The following is a 21,325-nucleotide window of genomic DNA, read 5'->3' as shown; positions in this document are numbered from 1 at the left end:
CCTGCTGTGTTCATCCAGCTCTACACTGTGTTATCTCAGATTCTCCAGCATCTGCAGCTCCTACTATCTCTTGTATGTCCAATCTGTCTTAGCTCCCAGATATCAGTATCAGTTGAGTTAACTTTTTATGAACTGCTTCTATTTGTATCATTTACTAAATAAGGAGGCTGGAACTGTATACAGTATTTCAAATGAGATCTCATTAATACCTTGTTGAGATTGTAGTTAAACATCTTTACTTTGCTGCTGGCAGAATTATTGCAAAGGGAACAACAAAGAGATCAATGAGCAGTTAATCTGTTTTTGAAGCAGTAGTTGAAGGATAAATGCTCATTAGGACACTGGAAGAACTCCCCTGCTCTTCAAATCGTGCTGAGTAGTCTCTTGCATCTATTTAAGAGGGAAGGCTGTTCCCAGGTTTAATGTCTGTTCTGAGAAATTGCATCTGCTGAATATAGCATCTCTCAGTTGCATTTGTTTACTTTAAATTGGGTGTAAGTCTGTAGTGTGGAATGATCTTATGTAATTTGTGAATTTTAGGACTCAAGGTTACAGGAAAGCTAGTGAGGCAATAAGGAGTTCAATGAGATTCGAGATGCAGCATCATATGAAAAAGTGCTTAGTTGAATTAAACTTTGAAAATTTGTATTTTTTTTATTCTCACATGTATTTTGCAGTGAGGAAATAGTAAAATGCAATGTAAAGCTTGTCCACTGTCACAGTAATCCTGCGCCATTTTGAATAATTTAAGAATAAAAAAAGGATAAAAATATAGCTTAAAGAGAGTCCATCAGTCCTGAGCCAGCTCATCAACGATGACTGCACTGCCATCCCTACTCCTCTGCCTTGTCGCTGCCTACACCGGCTGTTGAATTCGCCACTCTTCAGGTGCCATTTTTGAGATTTTGAAAATTGTGAAAAGTTGAGGTTGAGTAGGTAGGAATATTGTTTCCAGTTCCTGGAAGGTTCCTGAATACTGGAATTGAATAAAATGTTACAAGGTTAAATGTAAGAAATTTAGGACAGAAAGCAGAAAACCATTTTTTTAAAATGCTGGGATATGTGCTAGCAGAACTGGTGATTGAGGCACTAAGTGACTTTGATAAATAAGTAAATGAAGTGATCAAGGGAAAAGAGTTTGAAGGATGTGGGACCAGGTGGGCCCAAAGGAAGGATAAACATGGAAACTTTGGTTTTAATTGCCTGTCTGGTTTCTCGCTGATAATATGAAAATTTTATAGGATAAATGGTGTTTAATCATTGATCTAGTTTCCATTGTGACCCTGTCTTATTTGATTTTTAATTGTTTAACATTTGAATTGTGTTACAGATAAATAGCTGTGAAGCTAAACAAATTATTGGACTTCCTTCACTGAAGAACTCGCTAGCAACAATGAGTGTGGCTTTTACAACAGCTTCAATGAAAGTATGGACCTCATTTTGTGTGTATTTGAATGTTTCTTTGTATCTCTATATGTTGAGACGTTTTTGGCTTTATTTATCCCTCGCCTGACAGTACATAATTTTATTGAGAAATGGCTCTGCTGTTTCAAACTATTTTGCTGTACAGTTGCAATAATTAGCAGTCAATGAAGAACATGCTGAGGTTTTATTTTGGTGAAGGGGTGGAAGTAGCTGCTAAGTCTGCCTGTTTGAAAGTCTAGTTTTAGTTTGAATTTTTAGAACAGACTAATTGCAATGGTTTTAAATATACCTGGATGTTAAACCAGACTCGGTTTGGCACTTGAGTGCAAATTAGGAGGTTTTGTGGTGCAGTAGTCTCCATGCACTTACTTCACCTGAAGGTATCAGCATGTTGGCTGATACAAAATGGAATGTTTCAGTATGGTTTAGAAATAAGGCTCAGGGTGCACAAATGCTTAGCCTGTGGTGCTTAGCAGGAGGTCCTGGCAGAGAAGAGTCAATATGAAAGTGACTTGAATCTGCAAAGGATGGTGAAAGGTGCCATTCTCTTCTTTCTCTGTCTTCTAGCAGCTGCTACTGCATTACCTGATCTCAATTCTTCCACCAGTTATTTTGCCCCCTACCTGGTGGGATCTGTCCTACTGATGATCAAGCACTTCTTGACTGCTATTATGTATGACAGCCGATCACTTGCTCACCTTACATAAAGGCCACTGAGAATTTCCAGGAAAATGATGATCAGCTATTCAAATTTTGACAAAGTATTCCAAGCATCTCCCAATGCACCGTAACATCTATTTCAAACGTAGATTATTTCTAGCAGCAGGTAAACAATGAAACTGAACATGGCTTTAAGCAAAGCTAAAATCATTTAACAACTACTTCTCGTTTTATTTGCTGCTGGGCTGAGAGAATCACGTTGGTCGTCTGCTTACCCCTGGGACGTGGATTTGAGTTTACAGTTAGATTCAACCTTGGTCACATTATATGACTGAGCAGGCTCAAGGTGCTGAATGGTTTGCTCCTTGTTTGTTTGTATCTTTCATTGTGCTTGAGGAGGTTGTACAGAGCCATTCACTGGAACCACTAAAGTCTAAATGACTGACGCAGAGTGAAGTGTTTTGGCATAGCTCAAGCATTTTGAGTGAAGGTGCATAGGGACTCAGCTCCGTCACTGATTTGGTTGGGGATAGGGTGCAGGCAGAGGAGATATAGTAAACCTCGTGGGTGCAAGGTGCCAGCTTCACTCTTTTATTCCCCCCCTCCTGTTTCTCTATCCTCTTGCTTTACATGTATTTTATACAGCTGTAGTGCTGTTAGAAACCAAGTTCCAAAATTTTGACACAGCAATGAAAGAATAGTGGTATTGTCCAAAGTCAGAATGGTGTATGGCTTAGAGGGGAGCTTGTTGGCCATGGTACTCCCATGTCCTGCTGCGCTTGTCCTTGTCAATATTCTTGTTCAGCTGGTTAACATTGTTAATCAAAATAGTTGTGCAAATAGCGATGACAAGTACATGGGACCAAATCCATAAGACTGAAAAGGGAGATAATCAAAATGCCATGTTGCGAATTAAGGGAGGTAATTTAAAAAGTTTGAATGTCTTTTGAGCATTACGAAAAGAGAGTCCTTTTTATATTTTGATGAAATTTTTTTAAATTTAAAATTCTTTATTGTTTTTGTGATTTAAGCGATAGCAATCTCTGACTTATCAATTATTTGATAAACTTGTATTTTATTCAGGATATTCTTGTGCCAGAGGCTTCTGAATTTGAGCAGTGGGAAGTGGAGGGGGTGGCATCTGAGCATCCTGTTGCTGCTATTATCCCAAGATGGAATATGTTGACGACACTTGATATGAGTCGTAACCAGATATCAAATATTGATGAATCTGTGGTAAGGGAAAATGTTTCATTTTTATGCATTCAACTTGGGGCTCTTTAGGTCCATATGTTGTGACTCCCATACTTAAGATGACTACACCTGTGCTTCAAACTATTGATTTTTTTTTTCTCTCTCAAAAATTCCTTGCACCTCCTGAGAGAGGCAAAGAAAGGTGTTCCATCAAATTCCTTTCCAACTCTTCCTAACTCCTAAAGCATCATGGCGAGTGCTCCTGGTCAAACTGACCATATAGAAGTCCCATGTGAAGACAAATGATTGCAAATAAGTCTGTCAAAATCATAAGTTTCAAATACTATTTGTTTCATAAAAATATTATTTTTCTTAGTTATAAACAAGAATGGGTTTGAGAGAAGAAAACGGACAGAGATAGTAAGAACTGTTGATGCTGGAGTCAGAGTTAACTCGGTGTGGAGCTGGAGGAGCACAGCAGGCCAGGCAGCACCAGAGGAGCAGGAAAGTTGACGTTTTGGGTTGGGACCCTTCTTTAGAAAAACGACAGTTTGGATATAAAATTCCTATGCATTTCTTTTTTTGAGAACAGAAGTTGAATTTAGTATGTAACAAATTTAGAACCAGTTCTATATTTGCCATTTTACCTCTTGTAAACCTGCTTATTGCTTTCAAGTCCACGTGTTTGCATATAGATTTGATAAAATATGGTGGAGTTGCAAGAAAATCTGATAGTTATGATGAATTGAGTTATAATTGTAATTGTAAAGCTTACTGCTGTGGTGTGTGACATTCTGTGAATTGTAATTGTCCATTTGTTGCTTCCGTAGGCATAGAAGTGTCAAAGATCAATTTGTAATTTTGTTTTTGTTTATTTGCAATGAGAAGTAGCTTTGATATGCTTTCTGTTGTGAAGTGATCACATTACTTCATTGAATATGTGATCTCTTCCTAGTCTCTGCACTCTCTTCTCACCTTAGTTGAACGTGCAGGTTAGTAAGTTTCACGATTGAGTTTGGTTAATTTTGGCCCCCTTAAGGGATGTCTGGTAGTGAGCTGCTTGCCTGTCTTTGAGAGAAATTAGATAGAGCATCATAAGTGAAAATGAAGGAGTTCTATCATTATTTGGCAATAATTAATCATCATCAGAGCCTAACTCCAATGGAGTGGGTTTACGTTATGAATGACCGACTGTGAAATCATTCAGGTAGTCTGTATTCATATGTTAACCGCTGCCTGCGAGTTGGGCAAAGCTTAAGATGCAAGGACGCCTTGAGGCAACCCTCAGGAAATTTGCCTTGTCCACTACAGACTCTGAGAAAAATCCACAAGGAAGGACTATCTGGAATACAATCATGTAATAGAGTTGTTTCATTTTACTGGCAAAGAATGCAGGTAACTTAAAAACAAAAGACAAGATTTAAAGCTCCAACAAAATCAAGCGGTATTTCATTGTCCACACTCTGGAAAGCCATGCTCGCCTGCATTCTGACTCTATAGGCATTTTAGAATGCTGTACACAATAAATGAGTGTACATTAAGAAAAATTGTCACCTTTGATAACAAAAAGAAAATGTCAGATTATTCTGGGAATTATTGCCTTTTGTATTAGAGAAGAATTCCAAGAATATTTAACAAATGTCATATTCATGTTATATAACAGTATGTAATGGAATTTTTCCCCTCCAGAATAATATTGTTAGCTCCTTTTATCCCCCCTGATGCTTAATATATTTCTCAAATGGTGACCAGTCCACTTAATAACCTGAAAATTTTCATAAGTTGAGATCAGTACTTCTGTTGTAGAGTCCTTCTGGTAGTAGCATTTAGCTGAAGACATGCCCTTGGGTATTGATGCAGGAATTTAGCGTACAATTATAAAAGCAATTTGCATGTTGGTCATTGTCACAAGGGAACTGGAGCACAGGAATTAGGAAATCTTAATAAAATTGTTGTGTTTTGGTCAGACCACACCTGGAGTACTGAGGAAGGTTTTGATTTCTACATCTCATGATATACTTGTATTGGAGGCACTAACAATGAAGACTCACCTGATTGTTTCCTGGATTGACAAGGTTGCCTTGAGTTGGGAGACTGAGTAAACTGGGCAATAATCTCTGGGCGTTAAAGAATGAGAGATGATCTAATTGAAAGATTCAATATTATAAAGAAGCTTACTAGGGTAGATATTGAGAGGTTGTTTTCCTGGCTGAGGAATGTGAAACATGGGATCATAGCCTCACGATTAGGATTGATCATTTGGTCAGAGATGAGAAATCGCCTCATTAGAGGATTGTGTTTTTGAAATTGACTACTCCAGCAGTTATGTATGCTCCATTCTGTTCAAGGTTGAGACTGGTACATTTTTAATGCCTTGGAATTTAGGACTATGATTAGTGGGGGAGAGAGTTGATTTTGAGGTAGAAGATTAGCCACCATTATGTTGAATGGTGCAGCAGACTGGCTGTTTAGTATGAACTAGTCTTGCTCCTATTTCTCATGTTTGCATTTACTAATGCTGTTCTAGTATCCAGTTAGTTGATATCCTTCAAGAATATGATATAATTAGTCCTAAAACTTCTTTCCCCAGTGGCTTCAACTTCACCCCATCCAACTGATGAATTTCAGTTTTTTAACTTTGTTAAAAATTTGAATGCATCAGAATGCAGTGATAGAGCTTCCACCATTCTTACGTTGTTAGCTTTGAATTCAGTAGATCCCCATTACTTTTATATTCAAATTCACTGTGTATCGTTGTAATTTTTTTTCATTTGTTTTACAGAAATTAATACCGAAAGTAGAATTTCTAGATCTCAGTTACAATGAAATAACAGTAATGGAAAATTTACAGGTAAGAGGACAACTGAAATATTAGGAATGGTGTAAAACCTACAATGTTCACACAGTAGCAAAACTAATCACTCCATACTCTTGAGGTGGGGGGAACAAAATTTTTGGGATTTTTTTGTAGTCAGTCAAGTTGTTTTGATAAAAATGACACATCAAAAAAAAAGTGGCACCCACTATTCATGCTATTCAACACCATTCATCATTTTAGTATAATCTTCCATAGTAATGTGAAGAATAAAATGGATGCTCAAACTGGATGTAACTGCATGCCAACTTTCCGTTGCTTACGAACAAGGGAACCTAAGGCACCTTTGGGACATAACATTTGCCAGTCACTCCCCATATAAGAGGTAGACTGCAACTGAGTTCCTTCTACTAAAGTGGGTAACTTCACTATTATCCACATTATATTCAATCTGCCACACTTTTACCCTTTCGTTCAGTCTGTCTGAATTCCTTGAAACCTCTTAGCATTCTCCTCACTACTGTCATTCCCATCAATTTTGTATCATTTGGAAGTGTTTTCATTGACTTCTGCATCTAAATATTTACTGATCATCTGTTCAGAGATGGTATTACACACCTCTGGCACAGTTGGGACCTGAACCCAGGCCTCCTGGCTCAGAAGTAGGGGCACTACCACCACACCATAAGAAGTGCATGGTCTCCACATCTGAATAATGAAGAACAGCTGGAGCCCAAGCACTGATCCATGTGGTAGCCCACTAGTCAAGCCAAGTTGATAATGCATTTATTGATTGTTGATGGATGTTTTTCAGACTTTTGTCATCTAGGGTTGAAGGTTGAAACTATTGATCTTAAGTATGTAAATGCAGTGGATTTGTCCATAGTGGTTGCAATATAAATTTTTACACACTTCAAAAATAAGTGTCAAGAATAAAAACAGAAATTGCTAGAAAATCTCAGCAGGTCTGACAGCATCAGTGGAAAGAAATCAGAGTTAACATTTTGGATCCCATGATCCTTCTTCAGAACCCTCCTTTGGGTCACTGGATCCAAAATGTTAACTCTGATTTCTCTCCCCAGATGCTGCCAGATTTGCTTTGTTTTATCAGCAGTTTTTGTTTTTGTTTCTGGTTTCCAGCATCTGAGTTCTTTCAGTTTCATTTCAAAAGTAATGAGGAATACAAGTACGAGAACTGAGTTAGATTTTTTTGGCAGTTTAACTTCCAAGGAAAGTGAGTGATATTTAAATGCACATGTGATAACAGGAAACATTTGAGGTAACAATTTTGCAATATAACTGGTTGTCTGTCATCTTCATTGTTATTGAGAACTGTTGGTACTTTATTGTAGCTATTCAAGCTAACTATAATGGCACTAAATCTGTTTTATTTTCTGTACAGTATATCCAATTCTTGCATGCCTAATTTGTCTCCTCTTTGTCTTCCTTTGTTTACAGCATCTCTATAATCTCATTCATTTGGATTTGTCATACAACAAGATCACGCTACTGCAAGGTGTTCACACAAAACTTGGAAACATCAAAACTTTAAATTTGTCTGGAAACCAAATAGAAAGCCTGTTGGGTCTTAACAAACTTTACTCATTAGTTAATTTGGATCTCAGCAATAATAAAGTATTGCAGGTAATTTGCATGTTTTCATTGTGTAAATTTAAAACATTTGAATTGTTTTGCTAAATGTTCTTAAAAATGTGGTTTGATCTCCAATGGAATATTGTTCAATTCTGAGCACCATATCAGTGAAGGTACAGAAGAGATTTGTTAGAATAGTACCATGATTGTGCGAGCAGCTTTTATTGTGTCATTGCTGAGAAAAATCTCAAAGCAAAGTCCAGCATTCTAAAACAAAATGTGATGCTGCTAAAAAGGGAAATAATGAGGTAAACGGCAAAGTTTGGCTCAAGAAATAACTTTAAAGAGTATCTTGAAGAAACAGAGTTGTAAGACACCACAGGGCTTAGACAACTGAAGGCATGCCCCACCAGTGGTGGAGTTATCAGTACTCAAAAGGCCGGCATTACATGGATGAAAATATCTTGGAAGATCTGGAGTAGATTAGTGATATGAGGAGTGAACCCTTTAAAGAATTTGAAATCAAGGGTGAGAATTTCAAAATCAAGGTTCAGTATGACTGGGAACCAGTGTCTATCTGTGAGCATGGAGTTGATAGCTGGATGAAATGTGCGAAGTCTTGAACAGCAGAGTTTGATTGCCATTTTTTACATAAAGTAGAAAATGGGAGGTCAGTAATGCATTGGAACACTCTAGTCTTAGAGGTAAGAAGAAATAAATGAGAGTTTTTGCAGCTGATAACTGACAAAAGGAAGAACTTGGGTTATATTACAGTGGTGGAAAAATATGGTTGTAATGATGACATAAATGTGGTCAGAACTGCTGCTGTGACAGACTTGATGGGATGAGTGCTGGAAGATTATAGCCAGATAGGAAGGCTTGATTAAGGTGAAACTGAATTTTGCTGAGACCCTGATGTTAACACAATTGTTCAGAATAAGTTCATGGATGGCAAGACTCTTGTTCACAAGTAAAATGTCAATCTGGAGGAGAAGTATAGAGGCATAATGATGGGCGAGGTGGTGGCCTAGTGAAAAAGCGATTGGATTAGCAATCCAGAATCCAATCTTATGTTCTCGGGAAAAGGTTTTGCACCTGCTCATTGCAAGCAAAATTTACATTCAGTTAAAGAAAAATCTGTAATTAAAAATAAATCCACTGGTCATGACAAAACTATTTGTTATTTGTCATAAAGATCCATCTGGTTCACCAATGCCCTTTTAGGAAATGAAATCAGCTGTCCTTAGCAGGTTTAGACTATGTGTGACTCCAGACTCGCAGCAAAGTGGTCAACTCTCAACTTCCATCTGAAATGGCCTAGCAACCACTCAGTTCCAGGGCAAATATGGATGGGCAGTAAACATTGGCATACAAGTCCTGTGTATGTGTGTTTCCAGTGGCAGGAAAAACTCAGCAGAGGTGGTAGCACAATGGTGCAGTCAAGAGATAATGGCCTTGGGAACTCTCCACTTTGACTCTGAACCCCGTGAAGTCTCATAACATCGTGTAAAACATCGAGAAAACTGACTGCTGATTACCACCCAAGCTAATTAATAAGTACTCCATGTTGAACACCAGTTGGAAGAAGCCCTGATGGTGGCAAGAGCACTGAATGTACTCTGACTGGGGGACGTTGAAGTCCATCGCCAGCAGTGGGCTGAGTCACACCATTACTGACCTAGATGACAGAGTTTTAAAGGACATAGCTGCTAGACTGGGTAAGTAGCAGGTGCTGAAGGAACCAAACAGAGGGAAAAATCTAATTGACCACTTCCTCACCAATATGCCTATTGCAGATGGATCTATCCATTACAGTACTGGTATTGGATTGATCATCACGCAGTCCTTGCAGGTACGAGTTCTGACTCCATTTGAGGGCATTCTCCATGTTGTGAAGCACTACCACTGTGCTAAATGTGACACTTTTAGAACAGAACTAACTTCCATTGGCACCCATGAAGCGCTTTGAGCCCCCAGCAGCCGAATTGACCTCAACCCAGCATACCCCCATCTCTACCGATAATAAACTGGACCCTGCACTCTATGAAGAGTGCAGAAGGCGTGTGAGAACAGTACCAGCCATATCCAAAAATAAGGTATTAACCTTGTGAAGCTATGCTGCAGAACTACTTGCATACTTAACAGTGGAAGCAGAATGCAGTAGATGGAGTGAAGTAATCTCGGGACAAGTGGATCAGATTTAAGCTTTGCAGTCTTGCCACATCCAGTCATAAATACTCTTGGACATTTAACTAACTGTACAAGTCTCCTGGGTGAAGATGTACATAGATCATTGAAGGTGGCAGGACAGGTGGAGAGAGCAATAAGTAAAGCATACAGTATCCTCAGCTTGATTTAGTACAAGAGTAAGAACATGATTCTGATAATGAACTTCTATGACACATTTGTTAGACTTCAGATGGAGTGTTGTGTACAGTGTGCCTTTTTATAGGTGAGATGTGAACACCATGGAGATTGTGCCAAAGTGATTTACAAGAATGGTTCCAGGGATGAGAAACTTCAGCAATGAGGATAGATTGAAGAAGTTGGGATTGGAGAAGGCAGCTAAGGAGATCTAATGGAGGTTTTCAAAATCATGATTGGTTGAGTGATGTAGAAAGGGAGAGACTGTTCCTGCTAAAAGAGGAACAAGATCAAGGGGGCATAGGTTAAAAGAAGCAAGGGTGGTATGAGAAATATTTTCACAGTCAATAGTTAGAATATGGAATGCATTGCCTCAAAGTGTGGACGTAGGTTCAAATGAAGCATTCTAGAGGGCATTGGATGACTTATTTGGATAAAAATAATTTAAGGGTTTGGGGAAAAAGCAGATTGGTACAGGTGCAGGTACAGTGGGCTGAATGGCCACCTCCTATGCTGTAAGATATCTGAGATTCAATAATTTAAATACTGAGCCTTTAAGACCAGGTCAGAGGCTAGGAATCCAGGGCAAGTAGCTCACCTCCTGATTCCTTAACCCTCGTCTGTGGTCTACAGGGCAGAAGTTAAGAATATGATAGAATTCTGTCTGCTCATCTGGATGAGTGCAGCTCTAATAGCACTTGAAGCCTTGACACAACCAGGACAAACAGCCTGCTTGATTGGCACCCTATCCACCAACCTAAGAATTCACTTCTTTACATCTGTAGATTGCTTACAAATGATATATTTAGGTTGTGTTTGTTTATAGTGCACTGATATTTTGTACTTTATATTCTGTGTGATACTTTGTGGGGCCTAGTGTTTGTACATGCTATGCTTAACTACCACAAGCTTGGCATACTTGGAGTAGAAGTATGCATTTCTATCGAAATTGCTAAATATCCTGATGTAAAGAAACTTTTTCAGATTGAAGAAATCCGAAACATTGGGAATTTGCCATGCCTTGAGAAAGTCTGTCTGGAAAACAACCCCTTGAGCATTATCCCTGATTATAGAACAAAGGTGCTTGCACAGTTTGGAGATCGAGCCTCAGAGGTAAAGTTTGAGATACTTGTTTTATGTGTAGAATTTAGATGCATTGAGTCTTTTTAAAATATAACTTTTCATTGTTATTGTAAGACTATATTGAAATGGCAGTAAGACATTGAATAATTGCAATTTAGACATTTTATTACTATTTTAAATCTAAGGTACATTAGTGTCTGTGGATAATGATATCAAAATGTTTTTAGAATTCTAATGTAATTTTGTCTTTTTGAATTAAGTTTATCATCAGTCATCTTTATTTTTTGTATATATTGGAGTTTAACAAAGTAGAGCTGATCAATTTTCAGACTCTGAAGTTAAGAGCCACAGAGTGAAATAACAACCAATATAATCTATGATCAAAAATTGTGCTAATGACGTTTGAAGTCCTAGAAACTAACATATTTGAAATGTTTTGCAATAGTCAAAGTATTTCTTTGCTTTATGAAACAGTAAAGCTGGCTAAGGATTTTTTTGCATTCCTGCCTTTAATCTTCCTTTTGAAGGTACATTTGTTTTCTTGAATAGAAAATTCAGTTGATACTTTTTGACCTTCAGTAATTTGTCAAAACCTGTGTTACTGCAAAATGCTCTGAAGTCCTCCCAAAGGCTTATTTGCTTTTGTGCATCTGGTAGGTTTGTTTGGATAATACTGTTACAACAGAAAAGGAACTCGATACAGTCGAGGTGCTAAAGGCAATTCAAAAAGCAAAAGAAGCAAAAGATCGAATGAATAATACAGATAAAAAGGTGGGTCTGCAGTAATAAAACTTGCTTCTAAGGTTGCTTCGTATTTTTTTTGATGGTATTTAGTGTTTTCAATGGACACTACTGAGATACCATCCACTATGAAGGTTAGGATCCTTGCTACAGAAGTATTCTGAATTGCAACGGGATTTGGCTTTCCTTCCCTGATGCTCTCCATAGTTGGTGAGTAATCAGCATGGAATATTTTAGGTGGATTTGTTGTTATTCAGCTTTAAGTTACTAAGGAAGCAATCTGTTTGTTATTGGCTCTACAGCATTAGATTTGTAAATATACAAATCTAAGCTGTGATTCTGTCAGTAATGGAATTTATCTGAAATGTTTTTAGTGGAAAGGGGGAATCTCTTGGTTCAGAGTTCATTAACGATTCCTAATCTTGTTTTCTTGCTAAAATTAGTACTTGGACTCTGCTACATTAAATTTCGTATTGTGTTATTTTAAATAAGTACCTTCTTTTGTTAGATCAGTGAGGAATCGAGACTTGCTGCTCCAGGGTCCAAACCCAGCTGCTTTTCTTATGCTGCTTGTCCTTCCTCTCCTCTGCTACACCATGCTGCCAGCTCCAGCCAAGGTAATCATGTATGTATCGGGCTGCTGGTGTGGGCCATTTCTAGTTCTAGTGCTTGCTTATCTGCATTGATGTGCGAGCATAAAGGGGATAGGCCACTTCCACTTCTAACTTTTACACAAAATGCTTCAGGTATTCTTCCTGGCTCTCTTTAAAAGCCAAGTACAGACAAATGGAACTGGTTTAGTTTGGGAAACTTGGTTGGCATGGGGCAGTTGAACCAAAGGGCCTGTTTCCATGCTGTATGAGTTATTTATCAATTTAAAGGTGCTAAACGCTAATGCTTCCAAACTCACTACATTTATTTTACACTTCTGCTTAACTACATTGTCTGCTTCATTCCTTCCTTTTGTGAAAACAGCAGAATATTCAATCAGAATGTCTTCTCCTTTCTCATACTAATTACCTTTTGTGGTCTCTAATTGTTATACTTTTACTGTTCAAGTATGTATAAAACATTGTTGAGTTTTTCTTGATTCCACTTGCCATTATATTTTTCACACCATTTTTTTCTCACCTCTCTGGTTTCTGGACTTGCCATTTGGCTTTTACCTTTAGGCTTTCTATACTGCTGTATGAGTTCAGCAATCTTGACCTTTTTGGCATCTGATTTAGTCTTTTTTTTTAATCTAATTTTACTCATCTATGCTTTTTAACTTCCAGAGGTTCTATTATTAGGAATCTTATGCGACCAGGTGAGAAGGGTCACAGCCTCCTTTTTGACCCCTTTCAATCAGAACAATCTCCCCCCCCAGCCTTGATTATAGTTATCACACTTCAATAAAAATGAGCTAACCTTTTCAAAAACGAAGCAGAGCCAATTCCAAGACTTCCTTGAATGAAAGTGGAATTTAATTATTCCCAAAAATAATAAATGCGGCAACAAATATACAGAAAAGAGGTTACAAAGAAAGTGGGAAGTGATATTTGATGCAGACAGGAAGTTAATGGCAGTTGCAGTTTTACAGATTTTTGAATATTCTTGAGTTGCTAGAATGAAACTGAGTCCAACTGCTGCCTTGCATCTGCATAATGATACAACTCCAGATGACCCAGAGTTTTCCCTTTAATTGTTGTTCCAAGTTGTTTTTCATAGGCTGGTGGCTCAGCTTGACGTTGTTTCATTTCTTGTTCTATTGCTTGCTTTCTGCTTTGTGCGTGTGTAAAAGGAATAGACCGCTTCCACTTCTAAGTTTTATACAAAATGCTTCACGTGTTCTTCCATTCTGCCAGTGGTACTGCCTCCTATAATTAATTCTCTCTCCCTCTATCAATTTAAACAGCTGTATAGGTCACTGCTCATCATTGTGGAAATGTTGATAATTTACAACACGGAAGGACGTCATTCAGCCATTATATTCTCTCTAGCCTTAGCAATGGCCCAGACCTCTATGTTGCTTACCATTTTCATAAACCATATTGCTCTTGTACTAACATTTCTGCCCTGGGCCTGCTGTAGTATTGAGGAACAACGCTATATTCTATACATAAGCACTTCAGCCTTGAGGTCCCAATTTTGAATTGAATAAAGACCGAGAAACTGCAGATGCTGGATACATGAGAAACTAACTGCATCTGTTATCCATTTTTGTTACATTGTCCATTTACACCCTTCCCCCCCCCCCCCCCCCCCCCCCCCAACAATTGCCCCTCTCTCTTTCCCCCTCCCGCCAACCCTAGCTGTTTTCCTTGCATGCACGTGCTCTGTCTCACGCTCTGCCTGTCACGCTCATGCATGTGTGCTGTCTCTCACTGTCTGGCTGTATAGAGCATGCGTTAATTTGGTCTCCGTCGGTCTCGCACATATGCGTGCGCTCTTGCTGTTGCGTCTCTGCCTGTTGTTCGTGTGCTCTCTCGCTTTCTGCCTGTTGTATCCCCTTTCCTGCTCTGTGCCTGTTGCAAGCGCATGCGCTCACTTTATGCCTGCATGCCGTACACATCCTTGCCTTTTCATTCTCCGTCCCCTTCTCCCCAGAGGGCATAGGTTTAAGGTGAAAGGAGAAAAATTTAAGAGACCTGAGGGACAACTTCTTCATGCAGAGGTTGGTGCATGTATGAAATGAACCGCCAGAGGAACTGGTAGAGGAAGGTATGTTTACAACATTTAAAAGACATTTGGACAGGTACACGGATCGGGAAGGCTTAGAGGGATATAGGCCAAATGCAGGCAAATGGGACAGGTTTAGTTAAGGAAACCTGGCTGATATGGAGGAGTTGGGATAAGGGCCTGTTTCCATGCTGTATACCTTGAGTCTGTGACTCTCTGTCCCTCTGTTTCCCTCTCCCCCTCCCCACCACTTTTTAACATCTGTAGTCTTGCTTTTGTTTTCTTTTGACTGATTTCACTTGTATATGCTCTTTGACGTCCAGAAGTTCTATTATTAGCCCTATGCATTTGCTTTACTACGACCAGGTGAGGAGGGTCACAGCCTTCTTTTGACCCCTTTCAATCACAACAGATGTTTTTGCCCCTCCTTAGTATGTAATTCTCACACCTCGATTTAAAAAATGAAGCAAATTCCAAGGCTTTCTTAAATGAAAGTGCAATTTAATTACTCCTCAAAAATAATAAATGCAGCAGTAAATATGCAGAAAACAGAGGTTACAAAGAAGGGGGGAAATGATCTGTGATGCAGACAGGAAGTTTAAGGTAGTTGCAGTTCACAGATTTTTTTGAATATTCTTAAGTTGCGAGTCTGAAACTGAGTCCACCTGCAGTCTTGCTTCTGTGTAATGATGCAACTCCAGGTCACCCAGAGTTCTCCCTTGATTGTTGTTCCAAGTTGTTTTTCATAGGCTGGTGGCTGAGCTTCAGGTTGTTTCTGTTCAAAATTGATAACGTCCTATTTGTATGTATGAGTCTCCTCATTTTTCTAAGTTCCACAAACAATTTTTCATCTCAATGTGTAACTTTCAGAAATGTATGAACTAACGAGGAGATGCAGGTTTGAGTTTGTGTCCTTAGTTGTTTACTAATGTGTTTGTGTACTTGGTTAAAGCTGGTCAGGTGATCACAAGCAGATGATTTAAACCAGTATTTGTCCTTTCTTAAACCCTTTTTAAGTTCATGAAAATTGTGGGTATTAAACGATTGAAGTTGAATATTGAAAGTCCATTTTCAGTATGATTGTGATGAGTTGTAACAACATTTGAATTTTTGAAGCATCTGTTTTCTTGAATTCTACTGTTCTGGCACTGATTTATGTTTGAATCTAAATCACTTCTGAACTTAGTGAAATTAGTCTTTACCCTATGTAAAACTATGTAAATCTTAGAACGTACTGACCTAAATGATAGGAAACGCTAGATCTGCTTCCAGGAATACTGAACCCAAAGCAATATCTGACACAGATCTGAACTTTGTAACTAACATTTTGGATTTTACAGTAATTCTTGTCAAATAACAACCATGATAAACCTCAGATTGAGCTGGTAATTGATTTTGGTTCGTATCAAATTGACTGACTTCTCATTCTGTTCTCAACCTAGTATTTAATTCCATTAGCTGGACATAATGGTCCTGTTAGTTCAATACTACCCACTTTACACTGCTGCCTAAGAGAGATTTCTCATTCTCTATCTTTCAACTTTTCCCCTCTTCATTTCATCAAATGTAAAGTGCATTTATTGCTCTGGTCTTCTAAATTTGTGAGCACACTGCATTACAAAAGCACTGAGTTTTGAATATGATGTGACATTTTTGCAACATTTTGAGTTATTGGTCCCTCTTAATATAAAGATCAGCCTTGAACAGAATTAAATTTTGATGACTTTCTGACCAATGTTTTTTCCCTGTACCTTTATGCTGAAGTTATTTTTACTTGTTTTCCAAATAATATTACACATGCACAGATTTGTATGTAGGGCAGTTTTAATTTGAGGGTTATTACCAAGTTTTTAATGTTTCTTCATTCAACTGAAATTTAGTTATTTGGAAAAGTGGAAAGAAGTTTGCTTGAAAAAAGAACTGGTGGCAACTGATGGGAATATCCAGATTCTGTTTGCATTTTTTAAGCAATATTTTCACAGTATACATAACCTGGATAAGCTGAATTAATAATTTTATTTTGGAAAAGGTAAACTGACAGTTTCAAAGATTAATCTTGTGCATGCCATCTATCATGTATGTGTCTCAAGTTCCTGTACTACTGTTGGCTTATTAGTATATCTCCCAGCTGTCAGTGTCTTTCTTGTTCCTTCTCCTATTCCTGGCTATGTCGTCTGTATGTATTGTACTATTTTCCCCACTGCCCCCTAACAGATTCCCAGTCAGAGTGCATAAGTTTGAATTTTAACACTTTAACCCAGTCCAAAGATTAATATTAAAGTGTTCCCTACTGATGAGAGAGACAGGAGAAGGAAACCAGAGAGGGAAACCTGGCTCCATACTCTGATAGAAATTACTTTCTTAGTTTCTGCTGGATGTTCTGTTTCAAGGTCGGGTGGCATTCTAATTTGTTAATTTTTTTCCTTGCTTCCTGCCTTCCCAGCCCCTTTTTAATTTGTTTTCTTTTTGCTGTGCACGGAGCGCGGAATTCTACAGGTATCAGCTACCTCTGACAAATTGTTTGACCACTACACTTGTGTGTGTTTTAGCAGTGAATATTGGTAGGCCGTTTATTTGTAGTGGTGTTGCAGTTGAGGCTGATTTTGCTTGGGTGTTGGCAGTAGCTAGTACTCTGTCTTGAATTATATTTGGTTGAAGTCATACCCCAAGATGTGCAGAAAAATCAAGACTGACACGCCACTGCAGTAGTTTTGCACTATTGAATGTATTATCATTCAGACTAGATTTAAAAGTGAAATGCACCTCCCCCAAAAAAAAAATCTGGTTAAAGCAATGGATCCCACAACACAAGTTTGAAGACGCTCAGGGAAGTTATTACTGATGTCCTAACCAATATTCATCCTTTGACTGATGTCGCAAAGTATCAGAAGATCCAGTCATTATCCATTCATTTTTGTGGAAGGTTTCTGTGCACAAATAGGCTGCCATGTTACCTGCATTTCAACAACGACTACAACTCTTAAATACACGTCAACCATAAAGCATTTTGAGTTGTCTGGTGGTCGTGAAAGCTGCTGTAGAAGTCCAAAAGATCCATTTCTAGACATTTTGATAGCTGCATGCAAGCACCATAACAGTGCTCATTAAGAATGCTTGGAGCTCCGTGTTTTTTTGTTCTTCTTGACTCAATGGCAATTGTAAAACTGTATGGTGTAACAACCATGTGGAGCCATTCCAGTTTTGGATTATATCACCAAGCTTAAATTCATTTTTAAAAATAATTTGAATTGCTTCTTAACAATATGGCATTCATATAAAGTTCATAGAGTATTACTGCTATTTTTGCATAAACTAATAAACTTTGTAAATTTTGAAAGTAATGTGCTCAAGCTTAATAATTTCATTCTGAAAATGTACTTTTAAAATATAATGCAGCCAATCGGTAAAATAATCAACTAAAATATTTTGTGCTTGTTGGTTATGTATCCAGTTTGTGATTCCATCTTTGCTGTTGGTGAATAATTCCAGATTTTTGCTTTTTTATTGCAGAAGTAGATACAAAATCAGCCCTAATTAGCAATCTACATCAAAATGACAGTTTGACTCCTATGACTTCTATAATTACCCAAGGATGCTGTGACATAGCAAATATGAATGAAACCATGAGCAAGGTAATGTTACGTCCATTTCAAAGTTGATTGCTTAAAGTTTTGGCAAAGATCCAAAGCTCGGGTTGTGAATGAGGTTGTTGACTTGCTTGCCGAGCTGGGTTGTTTTTGTCAGACGTTTTGTCATCATGCTAGGTGACATTGTCAGTGGCGCCTCTGATGAAGCGATGTTATTCTACTCCGCTTGGAATTTATATTGTTTGGTCCGTTATGGTGAGTGCTGTCATTTCCGGTTTTGATCTGTATGGATTTATACATGGGGTCCAATTCTATATGTTTGTTGATTTGAAGTATGGGTGGAGAAACATGCCTCTAGGAATTCCCATGCGTGTGTGTGTTTGGCATGGGCTACTATGGTTACTTTGTTCCAGTTAAACTGATGGCCTTCATTGTCTGAATGTATGGAAATTAAGGAGAGTTCATCGTGCCGTTTTGCTGCTAGCTGATGTTTGTGCATTCTGATGGCGAGTTTCCTTCCTGTCTGTCCAATGTAATGTTTGTGGCAGTCGTGGCATGGTGTTTTGTAAACGCTGTTGGTTCTGCATGTTGTGGGAATGGCGTCTTTAATCCTTGAGTGTTTGCTGTAGAGTGGCTGTGGGCTTGTGGGCCATTATGATTCCTAAACGCTCACAAGGATTAAAGACCCGATTCCCACAACATGCAGAACCAACATGGTTTACAAAATACCATGCCACGACTGTGTCAAACATTACATTGGACAGACAGGAAGGAAACTCGCCATCAGAATGCACGAACATCCGCTAGCAGCAAAACGGCACGATGAACTCTCCTTAATTTTGTACATTCAGACAGTGAAGGCCATCAGTTTAACTGGGACAAAGTAACCATAGTAGCCCATGCCAAACATAGACACGCCAAATTCCAAGTATAGTAGAATAACATCGCTTCATCGGAGGCTCCACTGGCGATGTCACCTAGCATGGTGACAAAATGTCTGACAAAAACAAGCCAGCTCGGCGAGCACGTCAACAACCTCAAAGTTGATTGCTGATTGGTAGAAATTGAGTAGCATGTCACCTACTTTGCAGCTTACACTTTTTAATGTCATTGCTTTGTTCACTGGTAGTGTTGGGTATATGTATGTCATCTATCTGTTTGTTGTTCATAAAATCCCCACAACTCAGGAAGAATCTATTTGTCTTTGAATGGGATCTTGTGCAGATTCCTCAGATAGACACTAGAGTGAAAAGAGGTATTGCCTTCCATAGTAGTTAGATGTTTAAAATCTAGTAGACAGAGGAAAGCAATCCATTCTGATGGCAAACTTCAGAACAAGGGCTGTAACCATAAAATTTGATATGATCTGTTTGGGTACAATGTGCAACACTTCTTCACAAAAAGATGGTGAAAATCTGGAACTAAATCCTAGATCTGAGTCAGACAACCAAAAAAGGCAGTTAAGGCTAGGAATTGCATTCAAGCTTGGTATTAGGTCAAGGTTTTTGGGACTTCATTAATTTTAAGTCATTATAATTCCTTGACTGGCTAGAATCATAAAATTTTATATTCCAAAGGAGGACATTTTGGCCCATTCTGACTGTGTAGTCTCCCTGGAGGAGTGACCATTTTCATCTCCTCCCAAATATTTATCTCCTTTCCTTGTGAAATCTGTTCTACTGTATCTGATTAGACATTTAATTACCTAACAGCCGTTGTATATCAAAATAAACTCTTACTCTTTCCTTTCATTCATTTGTTGCTGATTACTGCCTTCTAATTATAGTTTGCTAAATAGAACAATTAGTTTTCCTGTATTCACCTTATTAAAGCCCTACATAATTCTGAATACCTGTCAGATGTCCTTTCACCCTTCTCTGCTTTAAGAAAGGGTTAGTTTTCTCCATTGTAATAACTGAAACCTCTCATTGCCAAGAGGATACAATGAATCTCTTCGTATTTGCTCTGTGATTTTGGCATTGTCCCTCAAGTAGGATGTGCAGACTGGACACACCATTCTAATAGGAACCTAATCAGTGATTTGTTTTAATATAGAATCATCCCTTTGGTTTAGTTCTGTTATGATTTATATTATTTTTATTACAAACTCTACTCTGATCGCCACAATCCTTATTCATACCATGTGCTATGCCTTGTTTGCAGCATCTTTGTCAGTATTGGCAATGGTGAGCTTTGTAGTTACCTGACTGTAGGATTGATTGCTATGTAGAATGCAAATATCAGTACATCACTGAAGTATGTCAGTCTGGGTCTGCACTTTCTATTTCCCTTGGGGGAAGTGAATCTGGGAGCAATTTGATGAAAGAACCTCCTGCACATTTCCTTGCATCTAATCAATAGAAAGAATAGTTTAGAAGGGTCTGTTTGCATGCTGTACGACTCCTGATTCTATAAGAGGTGAAAAAGAAACAGGAAGAGCCAGTTCAAGAAAACAGTGATTGCAACTTTTTGTTTCTTTGGTTGAAAATAATTTGAATCCAAATTTTGAAATCTGATTAGATTTTTATTTGCTTCCTTTTTATTTAAGGTTGTAAATCAGGAGATTAAGTATGAGAAGGAATCATTTGAGGAATCTCCTGTGTGTCCACTTACGAGGTATGGCATTCAAATATTGCTGTAGTACCAACAAGTTGTGATGGTTATGAGAGGTCCATTTCCTACATTTGGTCAAAATTGCTAGTTTTATTTTTCTGGAAGTATAATTTTCGAACTTTTCAAATTTCTTATGCATTTGACTTGGCCACCTGTTGGTTTCAACATCTGAGAACCTGTCTACTTTGCACTTAGCTGATATAGGTGCCTTTCGAGCCCCTGTTTCTGTTCATTGCCTGCAGTGGTGATTGGGATGTGACGCATCATTAGACCATCTACATAACTGAAATCATAACTGATGTACCATGCTAAATGTGTACCATATCTTTTTTTAGTAATATAATTTATTTATTTTGGATTATTGCTGTGACTTCTGGAGGCTGACTGAAAGGGCATTGGGAGAGACAAATTGAAATTAAATGCTCAGCTGGCTGAGAAGGGGGCCCAGAAAAAACTGAGGCTGGCAATTGTGTACCTCAGCCCAATGTCTTCCTCTGCAGCTAATGTGGAAGAATGCCACACTAGACGGTGCTTAATATAATTTGTGCTGTGGTGCTTAATTCAATCATCCCAAATGAAGGAAGAGTGC

The 21,325-nt window shown here is 38.3% G+C and overlaps 1 protein-coding gene across 6 annotated transcripts in view; it reads left to right on the top strand.

The window, feature by feature from the left end:
* nisch (nischarin) overlaps positions 1-21,325 on the top strand; it is a 59,520-nt gene that overhangs the window by 17,734 nt on the left and 20,461 nt on the right. For 5 of the 6 annotated variants that reach the window (XR_007263864.1, XM_020511054.2, XM_048606274.1 and 2 more), the window contains exons 7-15: positions 1,331-1,426; positions 3,169-3,321; positions 6,062-6,130; positions 7,553-7,738; positions 11,036-11,164; positions 11,792-11,905; positions 12,384-12,492; positions 18,047-18,168; positions 20,672-20,739. Coding sequence is in view for 5 of the 6 variants with exons in the window: in XM_020511054.2 (XP_020366643.1) it covers positions 1,331-1,426; positions 3,169-3,321; positions 6,062-6,130; positions 7,553-7,738; positions 11,036-11,164; positions 11,792-11,905; positions 12,384-12,492; positions 18,047-18,168; positions 20,672-20,739 (1,046 nt within the window). In the remaining variant the exon portion in view is untranslated. Of the gene's footprint in view, positions 1-1,330; positions 1,427-3,168; positions 3,322-6,061; positions 6,131-7,552; positions 7,739-11,035; positions 11,165-11,791; positions 11,906-12,383; positions 12,501-18,046; positions 18,169-20,671; positions 20,740-21,325 lie in introns of those variants that run through there. The other variant, XM_048606278.1, reaches the window with a different exon arrangement.

The sequence above is a fragment of the Rhincodon typus genome, chromosome 16, assembly GCF_021869965.1.
Source record: "Rhincodon typus isolate 14 chromosome 16, sRhiTyp1.1, whole genome shotgun sequence".
NCBI classification, from domain to species: Eukaryota; Metazoa; Chordata; class Chondrichthyes; order Orectolobiformes; family Rhincodontidae; genus Rhincodon; species Rhincodon typus.
This window is presented reverse-complemented; position numbering and strand designations above follow the sequence as displayed.